Below are 22,676 nucleotides of genomic sequence, written 5' to 3'. Positions count from 1 at the left end.
TTTTTAGAGGATATGCGTCCCCAAGGAGGCGTGGGGTCCGAATAGGGCTATTTATACAATAGTAGGCTCCAGCTTATGGAAGATTGTCTGCCCCTGAGCGCTTCGCTTCGCTTCGTCATCATTTTGCTTGCGCGTTACGTGGGAACCACCTCCAAGCAAGACATGCATCGCACGCAAGTTACTTAGTAATAATGGGGAAATTTGAAGTCGGTTATCGCAACTGATTGAGGTCTCGCGTGTAACGACTGAGAATGGCAATCGAAACCTAGGAGGAACAGTCGAGAGGCACAGGCTTAGCAAAGTGGACGGAACCGAATTTTGACTGTTTCGCTAGGATGGGATGGATCGACTCCCCCACGTCGATGGGAAAATCTCGCAGGCAATTCCCGTTAAAGCCGTTAATTGCCCCACTGCAAAAGCGCGATGGGGATAGTTTCGAGCGCCTCTCCCGGAAACCCAGGAATTATCTTTAGCTTTCTATAATCAGTTTGAAATTCGCTCTTGTCTGAAGTAAAGGATCGAGCCACTTGAGTAGAAGTCGCAATTTGATTGCTAAGTCTGATCTTCTGCTTCGTCATCATTTCTCAAACAAGATCCAACATAATGTTGATTGGAGTTGAATTAGCACGTCGGTCTTTGCAGGTTTTTTGCTTCTTTCACTTTCATGCGTGCCTCAAACTAAAGCTCTCGTATTGTTCTTGAAGAGATTTTTTGAAGGAAAGATTTCCACTGCAGTCTTTATAAGGATATATTTCCACTATTTCATCCCATTTCAGAACATTTTCCGACAAAGCAGGAATTAATGTCTTTCGTCCAGGTAATTTTCAAGATAAAACGAAAAACTATACGAAGAATTGCCCTAGTCAAGACAGAGTGATAACTTCAAAACTCTCCGAGAGGCAAGGATAGTAGTATCGGAGCTGTTTTTTCTCTGTACTGTATTAAAGAGAGTGATTTAGTTTATCCCCTGAACAAAAGATTCCATCACGCATGGATCCTCGTCTCACAACCCTCCCTCGCGAACGAATCAAGCTCATGCGTGTATGCAATTTACACTTTAAGACTGGATATTAGACTTCACGGAGAACTGAGCAGTCAAACTTCGTCAACTAGTCAAGAGTTAAGACTTACTTAAGGCAAACGGCTTGAAAATACAAAACCATTTTTATATCTTCTAAGATCCACATTTGACATGCTTGTATTAAAAGGACATGTAAATCAAACCTACCTCGATTCCCACTAATTATATCTAGAAAACGTCGTTTACACACGTCGCAATTCCTGAAGCTGATGCCTCTGCAGATTGCTAACCCCTTTGACCTGCCCAGCCCCTGACAGAAGATATAGTCACCTAGTCATGCCACCCAAACATGGAAACGTTGGATATTTATATGTCGCCAGATGGCAGCAGCACTAGCCTGTCCATACATATTAGCCGGTCCGAATTTCCAACTCACGCCATTGGATTGAGACGAGCCACAGCGAGAAGGAATAATCTAGCACACTAATCAAATATTGAAAATTGAGCGCACAACACAACACGAAGAATGCAAGCCTACCCTCAGTTCCTCGGCAGATCGAGGTAAGAGCTTACACCCCCTGCCAAGATAATTCTGGGAGGGAAATCTTCAGTTTGAAGCGACAATGCTAATCGGAGCCGTGAAACCGCTTAGATAGATCAAGTCGTGAGCCATCATGTCCGATCCTGCCAAGTCTATTATCATGAAAATGGAGCATATTTATTGGATGATGGAATCATGCTGACCATGTTGAGGTGTGAAAGCACATTTCGCACCAAACTCGGGCGGTTAAACTCTGGGATGTCGATTTGATCCCTTGGGACTCCACAATTGAGAAACTTGAAGTGCCGTAAAACTCCTGTTATCAAACTGCTTGGGGAGAAACTTTAGGAACCAAAGTTAAGGTGTGTTGTGAAAGACTTCTGCACAAATAATTCCTTTAAAGTGGATGAGGCCATGTTGACAAAGCTGATAGGGTAGATATCAAGGGTTTTATGAATCCCAGGAGCCAAAGCTGGAGCATAATCACCCCTATGTTGTTTTGTCAAGGACAAATCTTCAACACTAAGATGTGACAATTATGTCTCCTTGTTCACGCCAAAGAGTGAAGGTTAAAAAGGAAAATTCCACAAAAACGGTGTTTCTAAGGGTCAGTATGTCTAAACTTCGAGCTTTTATAGCCAAGTTACCTTCTTGAATGACTCGAAATGATATCCAAACCATCTACTCCGATTGCTGTCTAAAAGGGACTGAGTGCGTGCACCATGACCGAAATCCCTCCAACCCCTTAGAAACTCCGATGGAACGCGTGGAAGTGACGGGTTGCAGTAGCAGAAACTTTCTCGTATGAGTCTAATGGTATGCTAGCACTTCTAAACAAAATCTCTTGGACGATGATGCCGAGCTTGATGGTGCAGATGAAAACAACATTGCTAAGTGTTAGTTTGCTGGAATCGAGGTTTGAGAGGATCTCGAGTAGTTCGTCCGGTAGGTCAGGACGCAAAGCCATTCCAATAAATATCCAAGACGCTCATCGTGTGTAGGCAGAAACCAAAAAAAGAGAAATGTGATGTAGGAGACTTAGACGGGTGGATACTTAACTGTCTGCTACCTAAAGTTTTATTATCTTTACTCACGGGACTGACCCCCAAACATTCCTACGTTAGTCTTTTTCTCTTTGACAATCTTATTCCTGAGCACTTGACTCTGCATCTTAAAATTCATCCATTCTCTTATCCCTTCGCCTCGTATATCTAATCTGCTCTTCATTCCCCATCCCAATACCCTAATAACACGCGCTCCCAATCCCAAGTCTCTACGCTTTGCAATTCGTCTGTTCTTTCCTAACAGACCTCCTAACCAGCTCCACGATATTCCCAATCCCCCTCCTCACACGATTTCCACTTGCGCTTTTCACCTCCCCATTACCATCCCTTCCCTCCTGTTTCCGCGTTTTAGGATATTCTTTCCCTCCATCTCCACCTTTAACCCCACCATGTTGCATATCAACATGCGCAATCTTAAGCCTCCCACTTCCACTCCCATCCACATACACAATATCCAGCTCCTCCCCACCCCGCTCAGCGTCCTTTCTCCTTCCCAGTTTCTCCTGATGATGATGCAGAACCGCCATAGCTTCACCCCGATCCCTGTCTAAATCCACCTTTCCATTTCCGTCAGACGAAGAATGTGTTTTCAATCCTGTTGTCGAGATATGCGTATGTCGCATATGGCGTTTCGTGTGCTCGTTTGAATGGGGAAGGGCAGTTGTGAGTGATAGGCAGGCTAAGAGGAGGATAGAGGGACGCATGGTGTGGGTGTAGGGTTGGATTGTGATTGAAAAGAATTGGAGAAGAAAAAAGTTTACAAGTATTCTTTGATAATTGGAAATAGGAGTGAGTGGAGGTTAGGACTTCTGTTAGCTGGCTAGCCTCAAGGGGAACATGTGAAATGAAACAAGAAGAGCGTAAAAGGAGAAGGGAAGGCTGGTTGCTACGGTTGTGTTTATGTTATATTTTGCATTCCTGAGCGACAAGCGCGCATGACACTCAAGCATGAATTCGTGGAATGTGTCGCAGAAACTCTCGAAACAATACGAGTAAATTCGGAATATTCAAAGGATGGTACGCCGTGCATAGTGTATAATATATCAAACAAAACAAAGGCTTCCAGAATATCATAGTCATATTGCCGTGATGCTGCATTCATTCAACAAGAAATAACCAATGAAAATCATCATTAAGCCACCCATCCCATCCATCCAAACTAACAGCTAAGCAAGGCTAAACGACGACGGATAAACGCTATGCCTAATACGTAGACGCAGTTTCTAACATTAATGTCGATGCTCTAAAACTAAAAAGAAATCATATATCGCCACACCAACAGCAGTGAGGCTTCTCATCCTCCAGAAATTCTCCCATCAATCAACTCCCCACGGTATAAACAAACTCAACCCACATGCAAAAACTCTATAATCCTTTTCCCATTCCCAGTCCACCTGCCAGCCTTATCAAGAGCAGGCTGAAAGATCCCCAAGAGATCGTTTCCCTCAAAGTGGGGATATTAATTAGATAACTGATAGTCTCCTCACTTCAGCATCCTCAAATTGACTATACTTATGACAATCGAACTGCGTCATCCCTATCCGGTTGAAAAATTCGCCTTCACTATCTCGGCACTTTCGCAAAACAATAACGCATTCATGAAACTTACTATGAGTAAAGTTTCTGCCCAGCAGCAAACAGAAACATTCATCTCCGTGACTAAGATCGTCACCAGACGGGCCTGGACAGTCGGCTTCCAACATAAAATATTGCTTGGTCGGGGTAAGGCGCTGCAAATTGATATGGTATCTATCAAACATTCTCCGGGAGCTTGAAAAAGAAATCCGTGCGGGAATTACAACAGCCGTTATATCAAGAATATTGTCTTTGCTTAGCCCGAAGCTGAAATAGGACCCTGGTGCACTGTGGCTGATAATAAGCCGCTCGTCGCGCACAAAATTATCGGTTGAAATGCTATAGCTGGTGCTGGATCCGGATTGCCCTCGACGTTCAGAAAATCGGGACATCCAAGACCAAGTAGGTGCTATAAGAGACCCAGAATGAAATGGCGAAGAACATGGTGATCCGGTCCAGCAAAGACCACGAGCTATATCGTTTTTCCAGATACCAGCAAGACACTCATCTTTGACGATCCTGTTGAAAATGTCTGCAATACCAGCAAAAGCGTAATATGGGTCCCGGGGTCTCGAGAGGTCCAAGATCGAGTATTCACATACTAGTAACAACCACAAATTATGGACGCGTTGCAGAGAGAGGGTTCCCTGATGTAGTTGTGAGAATAGCTGCTTAAGTGAAGTAGACTGCTCGCTACTCGCAGATTCTGCTTTTGGGTCGCCTGATAACAACGCTGGATCTTGACTCTGATGATCCTCTTGCAGATCCATCCCCATACACTCGCAAGAGTATGAACTTTTACACTCCCAAATCAGCTCAGAGCGACAAAAGTGGATTGAACGCCACGCCAGAAGTCGCTCTTGGATTACCCAGGCTCGAGTAAGCAAAGGAGCTTGTTCCCATCGCCCACTAAAAGTTCCATCGGAGAGAAACACGTGATCACTCCGATGAGATACTCGTATCGATACTGTATTAGATGCGTCGGCAGTGAATTTTAGTGTATGTGTGTATAAAGGGCCAGTTGCACGATCTGAAAAGTAGGGAGTTATACGATCCACGAACAGGCCGTGAGAGCTGTCTGGATGAGACGTTGCCGCGATATTAAAGAATGCGTTAGAATAGACGTCTGCCATCTTGCCTGATTCTTTGATCCAGTCCTCGTGATCGTCCTGAATAATACATAACGAGTCGATCCATACATAGTCGCACTCAAGGCGACGTGCAAGGTCTATGAAGTCCTTGAAAAGTGTACAGAGTTGCTCAACTGGTATTCCTTCCTTCCTGTTTTTGACATTACTTAAAGTTGTCATCATAGGCCGGATATGTGGATCTTGACCCCATCAATGGCTGAGAGGGATGTATTTCTCGTATATACTGCCGTTGGTCTCTACCAACTTCGGCAATTCTCCAGCGACATGCAACACCCGATTTGGAAGCTTGGATGGAGGCATCCGGCAAAGTGGATGCGTTTGCTCACAGGCCGTCAACCAAGCATTTATGGTTTTTGTGGCTGACTCGATGGTGAGATACCGTTCAACAGTCTTCGCATTTCCAAAAGCTGGATGTGAAGAGGTAGCATCTTAGATAATATTAGAAAGAAGACTTCAACGGTGAGGAAGTTTCAAATACTATTCTCTGTAAAGAACTCGATTCGCATTTGAACCACAGGTATGCAAGGCTTATATGGAGATCTGAAGACTGTGAGACTCTTACTAGGTCGTCGTTCTAGGCAGAGGCGGTATGGTTTGTTAGCGTCATTTGCATCTGGTATCTCCTAATAGTCACCCCAGAATAAGCGAGTACCGCGGTTGATAATATCGCAAGTAGAGCATCCTTTCTCAGCAGACGCTCTTAGATCCTGGAATTCAAGCGTCAAGTATCTTGTGGGATTAATTCCATCATCTTTTGCGCAATACTCATCGCCAGGTTCGAACAATTAGTAGTCCAAATTGCGACAAACGGTGCAAGAAGGGAAACCTGGGTTCATTTCCCTTTGCATAGCGTTTGCAGTTTGAGTGTTTTGGAGGGAAGTAAGCTTATATTACGTAGGATGATAGACAGATAGTGATTCTATCGCGGGCCGCGTTCTTTAGCGCCTGCTCATAGCTTGCTGCGATGATGGTCGATATTAGAGGATGAGAACGATGGTTTGGCAGTTCACGGTAGAGCGTAAGCAGCTATGCAGCTGCTTATGGAAATTTCTAGAAGAACGCTACACTTCACATGACCTCTGTATAATAAGCAATAAAATACGACTAGCGAACTATGAATACGAAATTAGATAAGAGTAATAAATCCTTCTTCGCTTATTATAATATAAGTTATTAATTACAAATACTAAAACTGTTAGGATATACGATCCGCTCTAGGATCCGCTCTAGGATCCTCTCTAACCTTTCTAGTTATATAATCTAGCTTATATAATTTAGTATAGCTTAGTTAGTAAAGAGGTATTACCTCTTTATATCTATAATACCACCTAAATATAAATTATTATTAACTAGAATTAATTCTATACTATATAGTAGAGAAGTGATTATATTATATGTATTAGCACCTGTGATACTAATAAAAACAATATAATAGTATAAAAAATAAAGTTTATTTAGTATTTAAATTAGACTTTATTGGTATCACAGGTGTTTATATCGTGATCACTTCTCTACTACGTAGTATAGACTTGATTCTGGTTAATGTTGCTGCGAGAGGAGGTTCACTAGCGCTCAAATAAGAGGTATGAAATGAAGTCGTCTTGATCTTGACGGCTTCGTAGATGATGCTCTTATCGTAGACTCTGTCGTACCTCTAAGTATGTGCTAGCGCTTTTTCTCTATCTCTTCTGTATCGAAACCTTGCTGCTCTGTGACTGACTGCGAGGTCAATCACTGATCAGTGTTGGTACCACAGGTGTTGATATCCAGAATCAAGTCTATACTACGTAGAGAAGTGATCACGATATCAACACCTGTGATGCCAACAGAATTCTAATTAATATATTAATAAAACAGACCATTTTATTTCAAAGACTACAAGCTTTGAAAGGACCTGTCCGGGGTTATAAGTACAATCACAATCGTGGCGGGGGTGTGGATATGTGTGCCTCATCACCGTGAAGCCAGCCCAGCCCCGTCCTTGGACCACACATAATCCGGTGATTTCACAACAACAGCTCTCATATGCCCCATCCCCTTGACACCCACAACCCTTCCACCCACGACCACCCTCCCATTCCCCTCCAGCCCATTCTTCGACTCTGGCCAGTCCCTCCAGATCTCAACCGTGTCCCTACGACTCGGCAACTCATCCTGCAATGCCATGCCCGCGACCCGAAGTGCCTGCGCATCACCCCCGACTTCCATAACCAGCAGTTTGGACCGAGCAAAGCGCGTATGGAGGTCGATGAGTCGGCGGTAAAATACATCTTCCGCCTTGACGCCATCATAGCCCTCGACTTCTACTTCTGGCACTAAGGCTAGTCTTGGTTCCCATTTCCGCACAGAGCGACCCGTGTCTTGCGTAAAAGCTTTTTGTGAGATGTATGGCGGGTTGCAAACGATGATGTCGCAGTGCAGCTGTTTCTTCTGTCCACGATTGAAGCGCGAGAAGATATCGACTTGGTCGAATTGGATTGGTGGTGGCTTTTGACTGGGGTGGATTTTCAAATGTCCTTTCGAGATGTTTGTCTTTAGGTTTTCTACCGCGAGAGATACGGCATTGGGGGAGATGTCCCATCCGTTTATTTGGACGCCTGGAAACCTTTTCACGAGGAGGGAGTATAGAAGGAGGGATATGCAGCCGGTTCCAGTGCACAAGTCCAGGATGCGAAGTGGTTTCCTTTCATCGAACTCAAAGCCGCGATCACCCTTTGATCCCTTGAGTAGAAGCTTCGCCAGGTATGTCGTGTATGCTTCAGGTTCAGGTCTGGAAACGTTAGATGGTCACGTGATATCGAATTGAAACCAACCTTGCAATGAGCACTCCAGGCCGGCACTTGATATCCAGCTCTCCAAAAGGCTGGGAGCCAAGAATATATTGCAAAGGCTCGCTATGAGCACGTCGTTTACAGAGCCTCAAAAGTTCTTTCTGTGTTGTTGGGGTGGGTTTGTTTGTTTTGAGAACATGTTCTCGTAGCCAACGGAGCTCATTGACAGCAGACGGAAGACTTCTGGTGCCTTGCAGTACTAACGGTAAGAGGGGAGAGATATTGTAGGCTTTCAATAAGAGTGAATGAGGAAGTCGAGGCATGACTGCCCGATGACTAAAGGAGCATGTATTATGTATGTCCACCTCCTTTTCCTGCATGTACAGTACGGCAGCCGGAAGAGCTACGAGACATCATATCTGATAAGATACGGAAAGCTTCACAACCCACGAGCTCAACTATCTTCTCCCGTCATTTCTCCTTATGTCCTTACGACCCATAGCCCGGTCAACATGGCGTCTGCGAGTCGCTCGTCCTCGTCGTCACTACGCAATCCCTCCTAGACCGCCACCCTTCCCTACTACACCAACATGTCCAAATGCAACATGTACCTGTTCTGCGATGCCCGAGCTACCCCCTCGGCTGCCTATCGATTACAAGACAGCCCTCAATGGCACGATGGCGCCATACGCAGAGCAAGTGCTGATCTGTACAGGCCAGGAAGATTGGTCGAGTAAAATCGAAGAGGAGAATTCAGGAGATAACCTGGCTGCGGATCTAAAGGAATTGGTCGGGAGAGGAGGGACGTATGCTGATGTATGCCCAGCTACGTTTCAGGGGGAGATGGTTTACTAAACAGTCCTTAGCCGTACCATAACATTTCTGTTACAAACTCCTCGTTTCCCTCAACGGTGCCCGGCAGAGAAGAGATTCAAAATTCATCCGCATACCTCTTCCCATCATTCAAATACGTCCCCTTCCTACCTCGAGTATCCTTCGACGCCGTTCAAGCGTTAGTCCAGGGACATCTGCTACCAACGAAGCTCAACCCTGCACACGACAACCTCTCGCCGATACACAAGGACAGGTTGCTAAGGAAGGAGGAAGCCAAGGCTCTGCTATACGGAGTGCAAGACGTGAAGGATGTCTTGGTCCTCATATGTGGTCACGGAGGGCGGGATGCTAGATGCGGGGTAATTGGTCCAGTGCTGAAACTGGATTTCGAGAGGCTGTTGGAGAAGCAGGATATAGGCATACGGAACGGGCCGGTGGTGGTCAAGGGTCCTAGAGAAGATGAGGAGAGGAAGGTGCTAAGGGAGGAAGAAGAGGTTAGAAGGCCTGGGGAGACTGCGAAGGTTGGGTTGATAAGTCATATTGGGGGGCATAAGTTTGCTGGGAATGTTATTCTGTACATTCCACCGGGCATGCGAATGGCAGATGGGAAAGAAAATCCATTGGCAGGTTGTGGGATTTGGTATGGCAGGGTCGAACCTAAACACGTAGAGGGTATTGTGAAAGAGACCGTACTTGGTGGGAAAGTCATTGAAGACTTGTTTAGGGGGGGCATCAAACAAGGCGGGGAGATTCTGAGGCTTTGACACAGCAACCCCGAAGCGGAAAACTGCTTTGAAAACTCAACTCTAAGAATTGGAGGATATACTTCCTGGATGGCTAAAGATATTGCATTGGAGCACTGGAGCACTGGAGTTCAGGATTGGACTATAAATGGCGCTGATTATAAGAAGAAGATCTCACTCTTGTTGTACCAGTATAAACCGCTCCTCCATATACAAGTACAATCGAAATACTTACACATGTATAGCAAAATCACTTGATTGTATTTCCCATTGCCGCAATGATACCATGCTCGTGACCGCCCACCGGCTGAGAGATGTTGAGATTCCCGGCCCCCACCCCACCAAAAGATGCAGCAGCCGCGGCACGGCATACATAGCACTTCAAACTAAAGCATCTGGGCCAGCCCATCCGTTCGCGGACCATGCAGGCTGAGATCACAAGGGAGTAGTAGTGCAGCGGCAAAGCACGTAAGGGAAGCATAGCATAGCATAAGTAGCATACGGAGTGCAAGGAAGATCGATCGGAAAGTGAAAATCGGGAATTCCTGGTTGATGTGCAGCTTGCATGATTAGGTAGATACCTAGGTACTTACCTATAGCTTAGGCAGGCATAGGCTTGCGGGGTTGCGCAATTGTAGTTAGTACGTACAGTACTGAGTACGAATCCTTTCTTGTCATGTGAAGAGATCTGGGGAGGGGGAGAGTGATATACGTCCCGGAGTTTTCTCTCCTTGAGACTACACTACGTAAAGAGACCAGAGAGACATCCCAATCCCATTCCTCGCCTCCTTCCTCCAATCAACAGAAGACTCCATGATCATTTTTCAATCCACAGCGAAAGACATACCGGGGTCTGCATCCGTCACCGATGCCGCTATTACTTAGTCCAATTTGCCCATGGCAGCCATCGTGAAAAGGCATACACAAAATGTGGTGCAAAACTTGGCATCAGCCACAGCCAAACCAACAATTCCATGATGCTTATGACCGGATCCAGCTTAGTGCCTAGTCGTTTGTGGCAATTGAGGGGTATGACGTCTCGAGCTTGGAGGGGCACTCGCTAGAGTAGCCAATTAGCGGCCCGTTTCCGTCGACCCCGCTGACGTAGCTCAAAGGGGCTGTCTCCTTTGAGTAACCGTGTTCAGAAGGAAGAAAGAACGAACGCCTACAGGCGGCTCATTGACAAGAGTGAATGGCGTTTGACTGACACCATTAGTCGGCCGATGACGTATTAAATTCAAGCGGGGTCTTTCATTCAGAGAGCTAGGAGGGGTACTTAAAGGACCTTCCCCTCCATCGTCAACCATCTTCCCTTCATCAACAGCAACCTCAAACACACATACCAAACACACACACAAACAACCCAATCAACCTTCAATCAATCAACATGTCTGACATCACCCAAACCATCAAGGTAAGCTGCTCTCCGAACTTCAAGATCCGATAGTCAGCATCGAGTCGCCACTGGCATCAGCCTTCTTCTTCCACGCAAGATCATCAACTAACATGCTTCTCAGGACGGAGTCAACTACGTCTCCGAGTCCATCCAAGGTGCCGGAGCCCAGGCTTCCCACGAGGCCAACAAGGAGACCGCCAAGTCATCTGACGCATCCCTCGGTACCCGCGCCAGCGCTGCCAAGGACTCTGTTGGAGACAAGTTCGACCAGAAGTCCCACGACACCAAGGCCGAGGTCCACAAGGGTTAGTCTACAGTCCTCTCGCACTGCTCCCCACACCCTGCTTACCCTCTGCTTTCCAGAATCTGCCAAGAACTAGAAGACTGACTGTACTGCGACGACAGAGGCGTTCAAGCACTAGGCCGATACTCCTCGGTTCACTTTCGACATGACTCCTCGGATGACTGCTTGAGATCTTTCGCATCGGCGTATGGGATGGGTGGCATGGTCTGGGATACTAGGGAGGGAGAGATACATAGTGATACAATACCCTGATAACATTGCAAATTCAGACGTTGCACTCCTACATATGAACTGCTTCTGTAACATTGTGACTCTTCGATGTTGTAATAAGTCTTCAAATAAATATATATCTGGCACCTTCTGCTGCTCGCCACTCTCGATTACCCAACCCGAAATGGCTCGTTGTGCTTCTGGCTTTGCAGATTCAATTATGGTGTGTATCCGAGCCGCAGAGCTTGAGCCGTTCCCGGATAACTTCCACGCAACGAAAGCAACCGGCCCTGGCAGACTCCTAACAATATAATAAGTACCATCCCAAGCACACCATTTCAAAGCTACACATTACCACCTGCTCAGCCAACCTTCCCAACAACCCAACAGCACATACATATAACAACCGTCGCCTTTCCTTGCTTGACACGAACCAGAACTTGTCATCTACCTACGTATACGCGCTGTTATGACTCCAGAGTTCGTTCTTAGGACAAGTACACGACTTACGGTAGCTGAGCGATAATCAGAGGTATTGTGTATGATGTATGGAATAAGTGTTATCTTTGATGAGGATCTAATGGCAAACGTTCTCATGCCTATGATCACCTTAATAAAACCTGTCCCCTTCGCCCTTGAATCAACACGGAAAAGTATCGACTTAAATAGCTGATTTCATAACACAAATCGTTAGTAAAATTCCCTCCTACATACAGCTATTACTACCAGTTACACATTTCTCCCCAATAGCAAACCCGAGAACGCGAGCATTAAAAGACAACGCCCGAGCACAGATCTGCCCGAACAAATAACATATTATCTAAACCGCCACAACTCCCGTAATCCTCTTGAATTCCCCCTCAAAATGCCCCCACACCTTCTCCACCATCCCCTCCGCCCTCATCTGCGCCAGAACCGCCTCAACCGCCAGCCCCGAACTCTCTCCCGTCTGATCCAGCGAGTAAACCCCGCTCCCAACTTCCCCCGTCGTTCCCCTCGCAACCTCAACCCCATCCGCAATCGGCACCCCGGCATCCCCTCCCTCACTCGACGGGTACTTAGCACTCGTAGCCAGGAAATCAAAGCGCTCGCCAACCTCCAGATTCGGAATCGCCCTGAATGGCATCATGACGCGAAACGCTATCCTCACGGCGAACATCAGCGGTCCCGTGGTCCCCCTCAGCAATCCAGTGTCCACGAGGCCCGGGAAGCCGTTGATGAACGACACGTCTGGGGCGGTGGCCGCGATGGCTTCGAGGGACAGCGTGGCCATGGAATTCATGTGCCCGCGCGAACGTCGCATGGGGGTTTGCCGGTTCTGGAAGTCGGATGAGGAAATCGGACCTTCGTGGCCGGCGCCTAGGACGGAGATTACGCGGCGGAGGTGGGCGGCGCGGTGGAGGTACGGGAGGAGGTTCAGGATGAAGCGGTTGCGGGAGTGGCAGGCTAGGGACATGGCCATGTGGAGACCTTCTGTTGTTTCTGGACGTTGTATTGTAGGTGGTTAGCATAGCGTTTGTAGATGGTCTCACGGTATGTGGATAGCATGGAGAGATCGAGAGGTTGCATGTGAGCTAGACTGAGCTGAACTTGGCTTTGACTGACTTACCAGTGCCGAGGACGAACGTTCCTTGGCTCATGACGAGAAGGTTGATGGCCTTTTCCTTGCTCTTGATATCCTGACACACATCATCCACGACTCGAATCAAGCTCACGTCCGCTTTGATGAACGTGTATTGTCCCTTTCCATTCAAGCTGTTTAATCCTGCTGTGATGCGATCCCCGGCTTCCTGTGACCGGCCAATAAAGTAGATCCGTGGTGCTGAGCTGTGCTTCGCGAATTGCTTCAGTGACGTCTCGCTAGGAAGTGTTAGTAGGGTGCTTGAAAGGTTACAGGTCTTGAGATAGAGCTAAAGAGCCAGTCCACCGAGACAGCTCTTGGAGACTCGGCTCGGCTTGAAGAAGAATGGACGAACCCAATGCCGCTGGTAGCACCGACGAAGACAGCGACAAGTCCTGGAGGAAAATAAGATGCGATTTTTGCGTTCGAGGCTTGGACCTCGGTGAGAGACACCATTTTCTGCAGCCGGTATTATAGTAGAAAGGTAAAGCGATCTTGAGACTAGGTACTCCGATCCGTAGATATTACAATATATGAAGGTAAGAAAAGCGCAATGGAAACTTCAAACTGGCTCTGAGGACACAAATAACCTCTGGGAATTCTGGGAATTTATATACATATACACATCTTAATTAGTTTACCTCTCTAAAATCTCTTCTGGCACAGCTCTGGTGGCTTTGCTGCCATACTCCGATAACTCCGTTGTACTTTATGTAGAGTATGAATACGAATATACGACTGGAGGTTAGTGATCTCCTTCGGTTAGCAGGTAGCCCCTAGGATAGGTGAAGTTAGCGCCTGCCTATGAATACGAGAGGAGGGAAGAGCTTTACAGGGGTAAATCCGGGGTAATGAACGCCAAAAGTAATTTACACAAGCTCAATCCAGCCACCACGATATCAATACAAGTAGCACATTAAGAAACATCAACAATAGTCCAATTATAATCACAACAGTTTTATAGCCAAGCTCCAAGATCATGTATTCTGCAATGCCCCTGTCACTCCTCATCAGTGGCCTTCTCGGCATCCTCGGCATCCCAATTGCTGCCGCTGAAGCCATCACGAAACCCGCAGCGACAGGCTCAATAATGGACCATCTCGACAGCACAACCATCACGTCCCTCCTCGCCGTCCTCCTCATCCTAGGAACCTCCTATGCAGTATCTCTCCGAGTCCTCGCGCCCTCCACCGCCCCACGTTTCCGCATCCTCTTCATCTGGCACGCGTTCGACTTCCTCATCCACACCATCTTCGAAGGGTCCTTCCTCTACAACTGCTTCTTCACCTCCGCGCCCTTCACCCCGCGACACAACACCCCGCGCTCATAACGAACTTCCTGGGCCGCAGTGATCGGGTGTTTGGCGCGGCGTATGGCGATAATTGGGCTACGAAGCTGTGGATGGTCTATGCGCAGGCCGATAGGAGGTGGGCACAAGCAGATCTAACCGTTATTAGTCTGGAGCTTTTGACGGTGTTTTTGGCGGGGCCGCTGGCGGCGTGGATCTGTTACGGGATTGCGAAGAGGGATTGGAGGGTTAGTTTCTGGATGGTTGTATTGGCTACGGGAGAGATATATGGAGGTAAGTTTCTCGTTCCGGCAGGCCGGCTAGGTTGCTAATTCTTGTGGTATAGGATTCATGACCTTTGCGCCCGAATGGTTGACTGGGAACTTGAACCTTGATGGGAGCAACTTTATGTTTATGTGGGTGTATCTGGTATTCTTCAATATGCTCTGGGTATTTATTCCGCTCTATGCATTGTGGGTTGCGTTCCAGGATATGGGCAATGCGTTTAGGTTTCGCGATGGGATTATGGCTCTTGGTCAGGAGGGCCACACCACGTTCAGCATTACGAAAGAAGGTTTGGATACATGTCAGGAAGGTGAAAAGAAAACAAAGTAGGATCAATATACGTGCGTTGCAAGGGCTCGCGCCATAGTTGAAGATTTTATATCCCAATTCCGAGGTTTTGGGACTTATACCAATCCCAGGCAAAAGTTAATTTCTTATACAGCGCAACACTAGGCCGACATTCATTGCGGTACACTACAATAGCCGGTATAGGATGTGAGGAAGGTGTGTTTTTTATAGCTTTTGTACTTACTCATTGCTTGCTTTTGCTTCTCATCTTTTCCGTCTGCGTCGATTTCTCATTAGACGAGTACAATTATTCTGAGTTTTAGATATATATATATATATCATTATAATACCTGGCGTCCTTGCATTTGTTATCCATAGTCTGAGTCAAAAACTCCGTGTTAACTCCATATTCTGGTCCGATTTTAGCTCGCAGCCTTATATCCCGGCCTAAATTCCATCTATTCCGTATCCGATAATTTTAGCGTCGTGGAGTTGATCGGATTCCGATATCTAGTTGACTCTCTGGAGCCAGTCCTATATATAGAGAGAGAGAGAGAGAGAGCATATCCAAAGCTCTCGCAAGATTCATTTGATCCCCAAGATACATCAAAAACAATTTTAGCAACCTCAACTTTCGACATGGCCGCCTCCAAAGCACTCGTCCTCATCACGGGAGCCAACCAGGGTATTGGATTCTCCATAGCGCAGCAAATGGCCTCCTCTGGCAAATTCCATGTTCTGCTGGGCTCACGCTCGACCTCAAAGGCTGACACTGCAATCCAGCAATTGCTTGGCGATAAACAATATCCAGTTGAAGCTGCGGCAGTGTCTCCAGTCAGCATCGACGTTTCCGATGACACTTCGATTCAAGATGCAGCAAAAGTGGTGAAAGAGAAATACGGCTCACTCGATATCCTGATCAACAATGCTGGTATCCCCACCGGTGCGCCCGGATTGAGTATCCGGGACAACTTCCGCGCCGTCTTCGAGACGAACGTCTTTGGCGTCGCTGTTGTCATTGATGCCTTCCTACCACTACTCAGAGCATCAAAATACCACGACCGTCGCATCGTCAATGTCTCTTCCGGCCAAGGCCGCATTTCAATGGCGTTGGCTCGTGGAACTGCTGCCAATGCCCAAGCCGGGGTGCATCAATACCGCAGCAGTAAGGCGGCAGTGAACATGTTGACGGCGCTCAACTCTGTCCTACTGGCCGATGAGGGCATTGCTGTTGTTGGTGCGGCGCCTGGCTATTGTCGTACTGGAATGAATGGGGGACAGGGCATGAAAGATGCTGTAGATGGAGCTAAGCCTATTATCCGAGCTGCGACTGAGGGCGATCCCAAGGAATTGAGTGGCACTTTGGTTGCAGATGAACACACACAATTTGGATGGTGATTATTTTATTCTCTCTTTCGAATAAGAGCCAGTTTGCAGAAGAGTCACAGACTTCTTTCAAGAGGTGTTGCGTTGATAGGAAAGCAGTCACGTGGCTGACTCTGTCAAGCCAACTTTGGAGCAATTGACAAGTTGCACACTTGTGTAGGGTTTGAATGGATTGAGCGAGATTGTATATTACTGTAATATCTATTAGTTAAGTTCCACTCACATAGCTTTTCCAAATAATGTCCTGTCATCACCTAAGCACTTGCTCTACTTCTGGCAATACAAGTTAAATCTCCTCAATGCATCTTTCTACGAGCTGAGCTCAAGCTCTGTAGGTTTTCCAATGATGTGACTGTCAAAGTGTAAAGCATTATTTGCTTCACCTGTGTCCATCAAAATATTCGCCAGTATCTCAACATTCAAAGCAACGCCTACCAAATAGAAGCCTCGGACAATGCAGTCAACAAAGGAAGGTCCTACTAGACAAATTTATTGTCACTAATTCGCGATATTAAAGTGACATCATTCAGCTATTATGAGACTCAACCTCGAACGTGAACAAGAAAAAAAAACCGACGACTGTCTACCCATCATGAGACCCGGAGACTTCCTCTCACCCGCCCTCGTGGGGAAATATTCAGTCCACACAGAGACGGGACGAACCCCACGAGGTGAAAATGAAGAGTTCGGACCATAAGATAAGACGGGAGCAGAATAGACTGAATTAGGAGAGAAGTAATATAACTCTTTCATGCCCAGGAGTCCTGTCGGAAGCCGGATAGCGGATGAAAACGCGGAGACGAGCATGCCAAGCTTTTTGTTAGACTGGAGATGTGAGGCAGGCATGGAGATACAGTAGTGGAAGTTATATTGCAGGTACTAACAGCGGGATGAGCTTAAGATGGGGGTATGCCGCATTGTATTTGAATAGGGGGGTACTTACCTAGTAAAACTTATGCGATTGCGTGAAGACTGGACACCAGATGGATCTGAATGTCTGATTAGTCAATCCCGTGATAGATATGAATTGTGTACAACCTTTTAGCCTATTTGGACGACAGCTTGAGATTGTAAGAGAGTCCAGACCCGGAAACTATTCTAAGAGCTGAAGAAGATTTGCTAGTCTGCTGCTGTAACCACGCGGCCGCGGGCTTTGAAAGTTGGGACGAGTCACTGCACTACGTGATCTATCGGAAGTATACCCAGGCTCAACCCTGCATGAACGAATTCACGGATGTGGCTGATACAGTACTCTGGGGGAACATGTTCAGGGACAGAGTAGTAGAAACAGAGGAGGTGTTGGCGGCCCGGACAGGCAGGTACAGAGGTGCGACCTAAATGGCTGTAACTCCTGGCGTGGCGAACGAGGTTTTTTGCCTGGAAGCGAGTCCCAAAGTTACATTCATTTGGACTGCATCTATGTACAGTAATGACCAGCAAGTCCTTCAATGGCTCGCTCGTGGAAATATGAAATGAAAGGAATGGGTTTAAAACTCCGAGATATTGTAAGCCTGTCATACGGAGGTATGACAAGATGGGATCTTCAAGTCATCTTTGGGAGAAGGATTCTATTCGTGAATCGTGTGTCGTTGCTTTGCTGATTCAAAAGGGTTTGAATCAAGAAAAGAAGAGGTACAAAGGTCACGTGCATAAGCGAGGGGTTACGAGTACTTGGATTTGTCGCAATGTTTTCTCCACCATCCAGTTTCTTCAACATCACACCATTTCATCAGTCCAGTCCGCCCTCTACGCTTCAAAGTATGCGAGTCGAATCCGTGTTGTATATATTCAAATAAACGCTCGAGATTTGTTTCTAGCCACGCCGGTGCGTGCAGAACTTGGCTGCCTGTGGCGGCCATGTGGATGTCGTTGAGAAGTTTCACTTCATAACTTGAGACCGCCCGTGCTTCATACTGTACCAGCACGCCAGCAAGGTTCCCAGTGGGGAACCATATACTACCCGAACATTCACAGGTGCCGATCGACTGGACAAACTACTGCGTACATTATCGCTTTCCGTTCGTTTCATTGCCGCTTCCCCTTCGCGATCGGATTTAATTGTGGCTGCAGCTGTCAGCAGTTTTGGGGCATCGCCTCCGGCGCCTGCAAAATCCTACGTGACATCTTTGGCTTCTCTGCTGCATCGATATTCGTATCTCGGAATAAGGCTTGACTTGAAGTTTCGAGTCCACAGAGAGCTCTACATGCTGATCAATTAGTTTTGAGCTCGATAGTGTGGTTCTGATGGGAGATCTTTGATATCAGACCACTGGTATGCTCGTGCCACGCGGGCCGCATTTCGATTATGGAGAGCTTTTCATGCCTTTACCCATTCACATTGCAGAATCGCGGGCTCAGATATTAATCACTACTCATAGCATACCTTGGTAAGGATTATAGAAGCTTTTTTTTTCTCCTACCGGCTGCTTACTCGCCAGTTATCATCTTGCATGAGCTTTCGTACTACGGATAGCCATCCACGGTTACAGGGGTCTAAGCGATGATCTGCGACCATAACGAAACCTAGAATCTGCTTCAGCAATGCCTTCATACTCGAATTGTCGGGGAATGCCTTCAGTGATAAGAACGTCCCAAGCACACCATGGCTACGCAAATGACCCAAGTCGGGCTAGAATGCTTTCATCCAGCCTTGCTCATTGGCTTGATTAGAGGGCCAAACGTCATGGCAGCACCCTCGTCTCTAAATTTTGTGGCTCAGAGGAGTGAACCTCCCTTTCATACCAGGTCTTCCACCAAAAGCTTGAAACCTACGACCAGTGGTGACGGCTTTCCCCTCCAAGTCTGTGCAGCTCCAGCCCCCCACCTCTACCAGGACGGTCCTAGTATACCGGACTCGACTTCACCCGCGCCAGGACCATTTGGTGTGGCTCGGAGGGTTGCATGGTCTTTTTTCTTATAGTTCATGCAATGCCCGTACCAGTGTAGATCGAAGTGTCTCGACATTCTTTCAGGTTTTTGCTGTCAGTTTGTCGTTACGCTCTTTCCACTCGTTGGGTTTCTTTTACTACCACTGCTGGTTCAGATCTTTGTTTCATATTACTTTCCCACCGGTCTGGGATACTATTGTAATCCTTATGTTCGTTCCTCACACTTGAGGCCTCTTTTCACTTACACGACACTCCTTGGACAGGACAAACAACTTGGTCTTCATGATTTAACATTACAGCATACGCAAACGCTACGGCTCGTTGCCTCGATCGACTCGTACTAATTCTGGAGAGATTTCGATTACCAAAGGCATTATGGCGTCCTCTGCGAGATTGCTCATGGAGCGGTCGAAGAATGTCACGAAAGGGTTGAATTTCACAATGGCGGAGACATCCAAGTCCGCGAGGTCTAATGCGACGGGACTCCTGATTCAGAAGCTTGTCTTTGCAGAAAGCAAGTCGGTTCGGACTTCGACAATCATTCTCGCGGTTTTCAATATACTAGCTGCTTTTGCAACGGCATGCAGTATAGTATACGACTGTTACTTTGCGTACAAGAGATGTAATCCAAAATTCAAGGCATCGTATGTACAATGAGATTGTTTGAGGAAATTGATATTGACAATAGGCAGAAAATTTTGTATACGGACGATACACCCAGCAGAGACCTTTCCATTAATCTTGGCGATTGGAATCGTTATTCAAGGAATTGTTTTTGCTGCTGTGCAGGGGCAGGGCCTCACATCGTTGTTTACAACTGGATGTTCAGTTACCGCGCAGTTTATGTGGCCTGGTAAGTACATCATAATTGTTTATGGATATGATCTGACGTTTTAAGCATTATTCATTGTGCCATATATTCAACTCGTTTTCGGAATCGAATGTGCTGTCCGATCTCTACGACCTCGACCATTCCAAGCGAGGGGAAACCACAACGTTAAGATATATATTGTGCTCGTCGTGGTGATGTTGGTGGTAACTTGGATCCCTTCCAATCTGACAAAAGAGCCGGATAGCTGCTTCGCCTCATTAATGTGGTTTATCACGAGATTCGGGATGGATGGGCTGATATTATTGACAATGACTGCTTCATTGATGATGATCAGTGCTATTATAATATTCTTCAGGCTGTCGACGGTGAAGCTGATTGATGAGCATCAAAGAATTGCTGCGTCGCGAATGGTCTACTATCTTATCTTGGGGACAATATCTTTGGTGGGTCAATTTAAACTACTTGGGCGCTACGCTTGCTAACGGATTAAAGGCGTTTGTCATTCCATGGTTCGGTTCGCTCGTGCAGAATGGCCCAGGAAACGGGGATTTGAAATTGTCCATGATGGCAACGGTGGTTGTCAATTTGTCGGGATTGATCAGCGGCCTCTTGCAATTATTCCTTCGCGCAAACACAGCCACGACTTCATTTGGTCCAAGAAGCCTAAAGGATCGCAAGAAGCATGAGATCCGAATGTGGGGGCCTAACGAATTGGTATTCAACAATCACTTGATGGACCCATTATCTGGACCTCGATCGCCACCAAGGAACCTTGCTAGTCGATCAGACAGTCGGTCAAGTTTAGTAGGATTCGAAAAGGAAGTTGGGCGAGTTATAAGCATGGAATCGGTGCGGAGCCCGCCGTTCGAATTACCAGCTCGATACAACAACAATTTAGCATCAAGTGCGATCGAGCCAAAGACTTTCACCAATTCTGAGTCTGCCTATGAAACCGTCGCACCAGCAGCGCATACACACGCACGAAAACCTTCATATTCTCTCTTTCCCCCGGAGAGAAGTCCAGACAAACTTCTTACCGTACCAGGAACACGGCAACAAGAGCCAACCTCCATATACGACATTAGCGATCTAACACCCCCACCTCCAATCTTCGGACCTGGATCCCGAACAAATCACAGAAGAGATTCATCAATGGCATCTTCGGCAACGGTGCAAATCGGACTACGATTATCGCATGCCCCCGAACTATCAGAAGAAGATCTGCCGACTCTCCCTCTTCCTTCAACAACATATAACGCAAACGCAACTCGCCCACAAACGCCTGAGTCTCTCGACATCAAAAGCTTCAACTTCTCATCACTACCCCGATCACCATTGCGACCAAGCCCGTTAAACATCAGCACAGTATCACCTACCAAAAGCCCAACGTATGTTAATAAAACATTACCACCTACACCGAAAGCAAATATTCCCATCTCGCGCCTCAACGAATCAAATACGCAATTAAGTCCGACCGTCTACTCACCCGACAAAAAGACAGCGCAAACACCGGAGAGCGCTACAATGCCCAAGAACCCATTGCGGGGAAATCCTCTAGGCAGTCCGATATCTCAACCAGAAAAGACGGTTCAAGGTGGTGGCAAGAGTGATTGGATATAAACTCTCTTTATTGAGAAGTTCGTTCCGCTTTTCTTCGATAAAATGACATACGCTTCCACACTCATTTGAATTAAAAATGCTGCGACCAGGGACAAAATGTGATGCATAGAGGGAGGGTTTTATAGAAATTCGGTGTTTGGTTTCCTGGGTTTTCGTTTGTCTGTATTGTATATGATAAGATGGTTGAATGAGATGAGAGAGTTCTATTCTAATGATAGCTTGATTTGGTGGATTGATACCCACAGTCATTTGTTTTCCTTTTGCTTTTGCTTTTGTTTGCCTATATCCGTTCGCTTGAACTGTAAGGGGAATGAGGCTGGTGTTTTGTTTGATATGTGCGAGATGCTGTGGAGTGGGTGGAGTGGGTGGAGTGGAGTGGAGTAGAGCTCTTGAGTCAATGGTAGGAGAGGATGAAATGCATATTTGGAGTGGTGTTGATGATGTGATGGATGTGATGGATGTGATGGATGTGATGGATGTGATGGATGTGATGGATGTGATGGATAGATAGATGGTTTTCTGTCGATGGACAGACATTCTTTGTATATCAATGAGGCATTTTCATGTACATCTACTACGATCTTTGAATCAGAAAATCATCCTTGGTCCGTTCATCAAACCTAATCTCTCATAACCTTCTGACGCATCAACGTATACGCCACGATGTTCTTCATTCTCCATTCCCATGTCTCCTCGATCTCCATTCAATCTCCCTCCCGCTGGCCATGGTAGTCAATCACTCGAGTCCACTACGCCCAGATCTAACTGCGCCCACACCTTTCAAGTTATCACCACTCTTACAATACGCTACCACCCTCACCCACGCTCTCGAACCCGCCCCCCCCCCCCCCCCCTACG

General features: G+C 46.8%; 6 protein-coding genes across 6 annotated transcripts; 4 read left to right on the top strand and 2 right to left on the bottom strand.

Annotated features, from left to right (window-relative positions):
• Positions 1–7,305: 7,305 nt before the first annotated feature.
• On the bottom strand, positions 7,306–8,446 carry mtq1 (putative mitochondrial N(5)-glutamine methyltransferase; the record flags this gene model as incomplete). Its single annotated transcript, XM_031148110.1, has 2 exons — positions 7,306–8,122; positions 8,166–8,446. The coding sequence occupies 2 exons, from the start codon at positions 8,444–8,446 to the stop codon at positions 7,306–7,308; spliced, it is 1,098 nt and encodes a 365-aa protein (XP_031005874.1).
• A 9-nt stretch (positions 8,447–8,455) lies between these two features.
• AIM32 (Altered inheritance of mitochondria protein) lies at positions 8,456–9,721 on the top strand (the record flags this gene model as incomplete). Its single annotated transcript, XM_031148109.1, has 3 exons — positions 8,456–8,478; positions 8,561–8,939; positions 8,990–9,721. 3 exons carry the CDS (start codon positions 8,456–8,458, stop codon positions 9,719–9,721), a joined length of 1,134 nt encoding a protein of 377 aa, XP_031005905.1.
• A 1,366-nt stretch (positions 9,722–11,087) lies between these two features.
• grg-1 (Glucose-repressible protein) lies at positions 11,088–11,406 on the top strand (the record flags this gene model as incomplete). Its single annotated transcript, XM_031148108.1, has 2 exons — positions 11,088–11,114; positions 11,218–11,406. 2 exons carry the CDS (start codon positions 11,088–11,090, stop codon positions 11,404–11,406), a joined length of 216 nt encoding a protein of 71 aa, XP_031005906.1.
• A 1,024-nt stretch (positions 11,407–12,430) lies between these two features.
• On the bottom strand, positions 12,431–13,687 carry andH_2 (Oxidoreductase; the record flags this gene model as incomplete). Its single annotated transcript, XM_031148107.1, has 3 exons — positions 12,431–13,092; positions 13,220–13,470; positions 13,587–13,687. The coding sequence occupies 3 exons, from the start codon at positions 13,685–13,687 to the stop codon at positions 12,431–12,433; spliced, it is 1,014 nt and encodes a 337-aa protein (XP_031005882.1).
• A 523-nt stretch (positions 13,688–14,210) lies between these two features.
• Positions 14,211–15,134, top strand: Ebpl (Emopamil-binding protein-like; the record flags this gene model as incomplete). The annotated part of the gene is made up of 3 exons (XM_031148106.1): positions 14,211–14,491; positions 14,581–14,813; positions 14,866–15,134. 3 exons carry the CDS (start codon positions 14,211–14,213, stop codon positions 15,132–15,134), a joined length of 783 nt encoding a protein of 260 aa, XP_031005883.1.
• A 4,607-nt stretch (positions 15,135–19,741) lies between these two features.
• On the top strand, positions 19,742–21,818 carry LHYA1_G003131 (uncharacterized protein; the record flags this gene model as incomplete). The annotated part of the gene is made up of 4 exons (XM_031148105.1): positions 19,742–20,010; positions 20,059–20,219; positions 20,265–20,641; positions 20,691–21,818. 4 exons carry the CDS (start codon positions 19,742–19,744, stop codon positions 21,816–21,818), a joined length of 1,935 nt encoding a protein of 644 aa, XP_031005871.1.
• Positions 21,819–22,676: the final 858 nt, after the last annotated feature.

This window comes from Lachnellula hyalina, assembly GCF_007821495.1.
Source record: "Lachnellula hyalina strain CBS 185.66 chromosome Unknown contig00055, whole genome shotgun sequence".
Taxonomy (NCBI): domain Eukaryota; kingdom Fungi; phylum Ascomycota; class Leotiomycetes; order Helotiales; family Lachnaceae; genus Lachnellula; species Lachnellula hyalina.
Note: the sequence above shows the minus strand (reverse complement) of the source record. Positions and strands in the feature narration are given on the sequence as shown.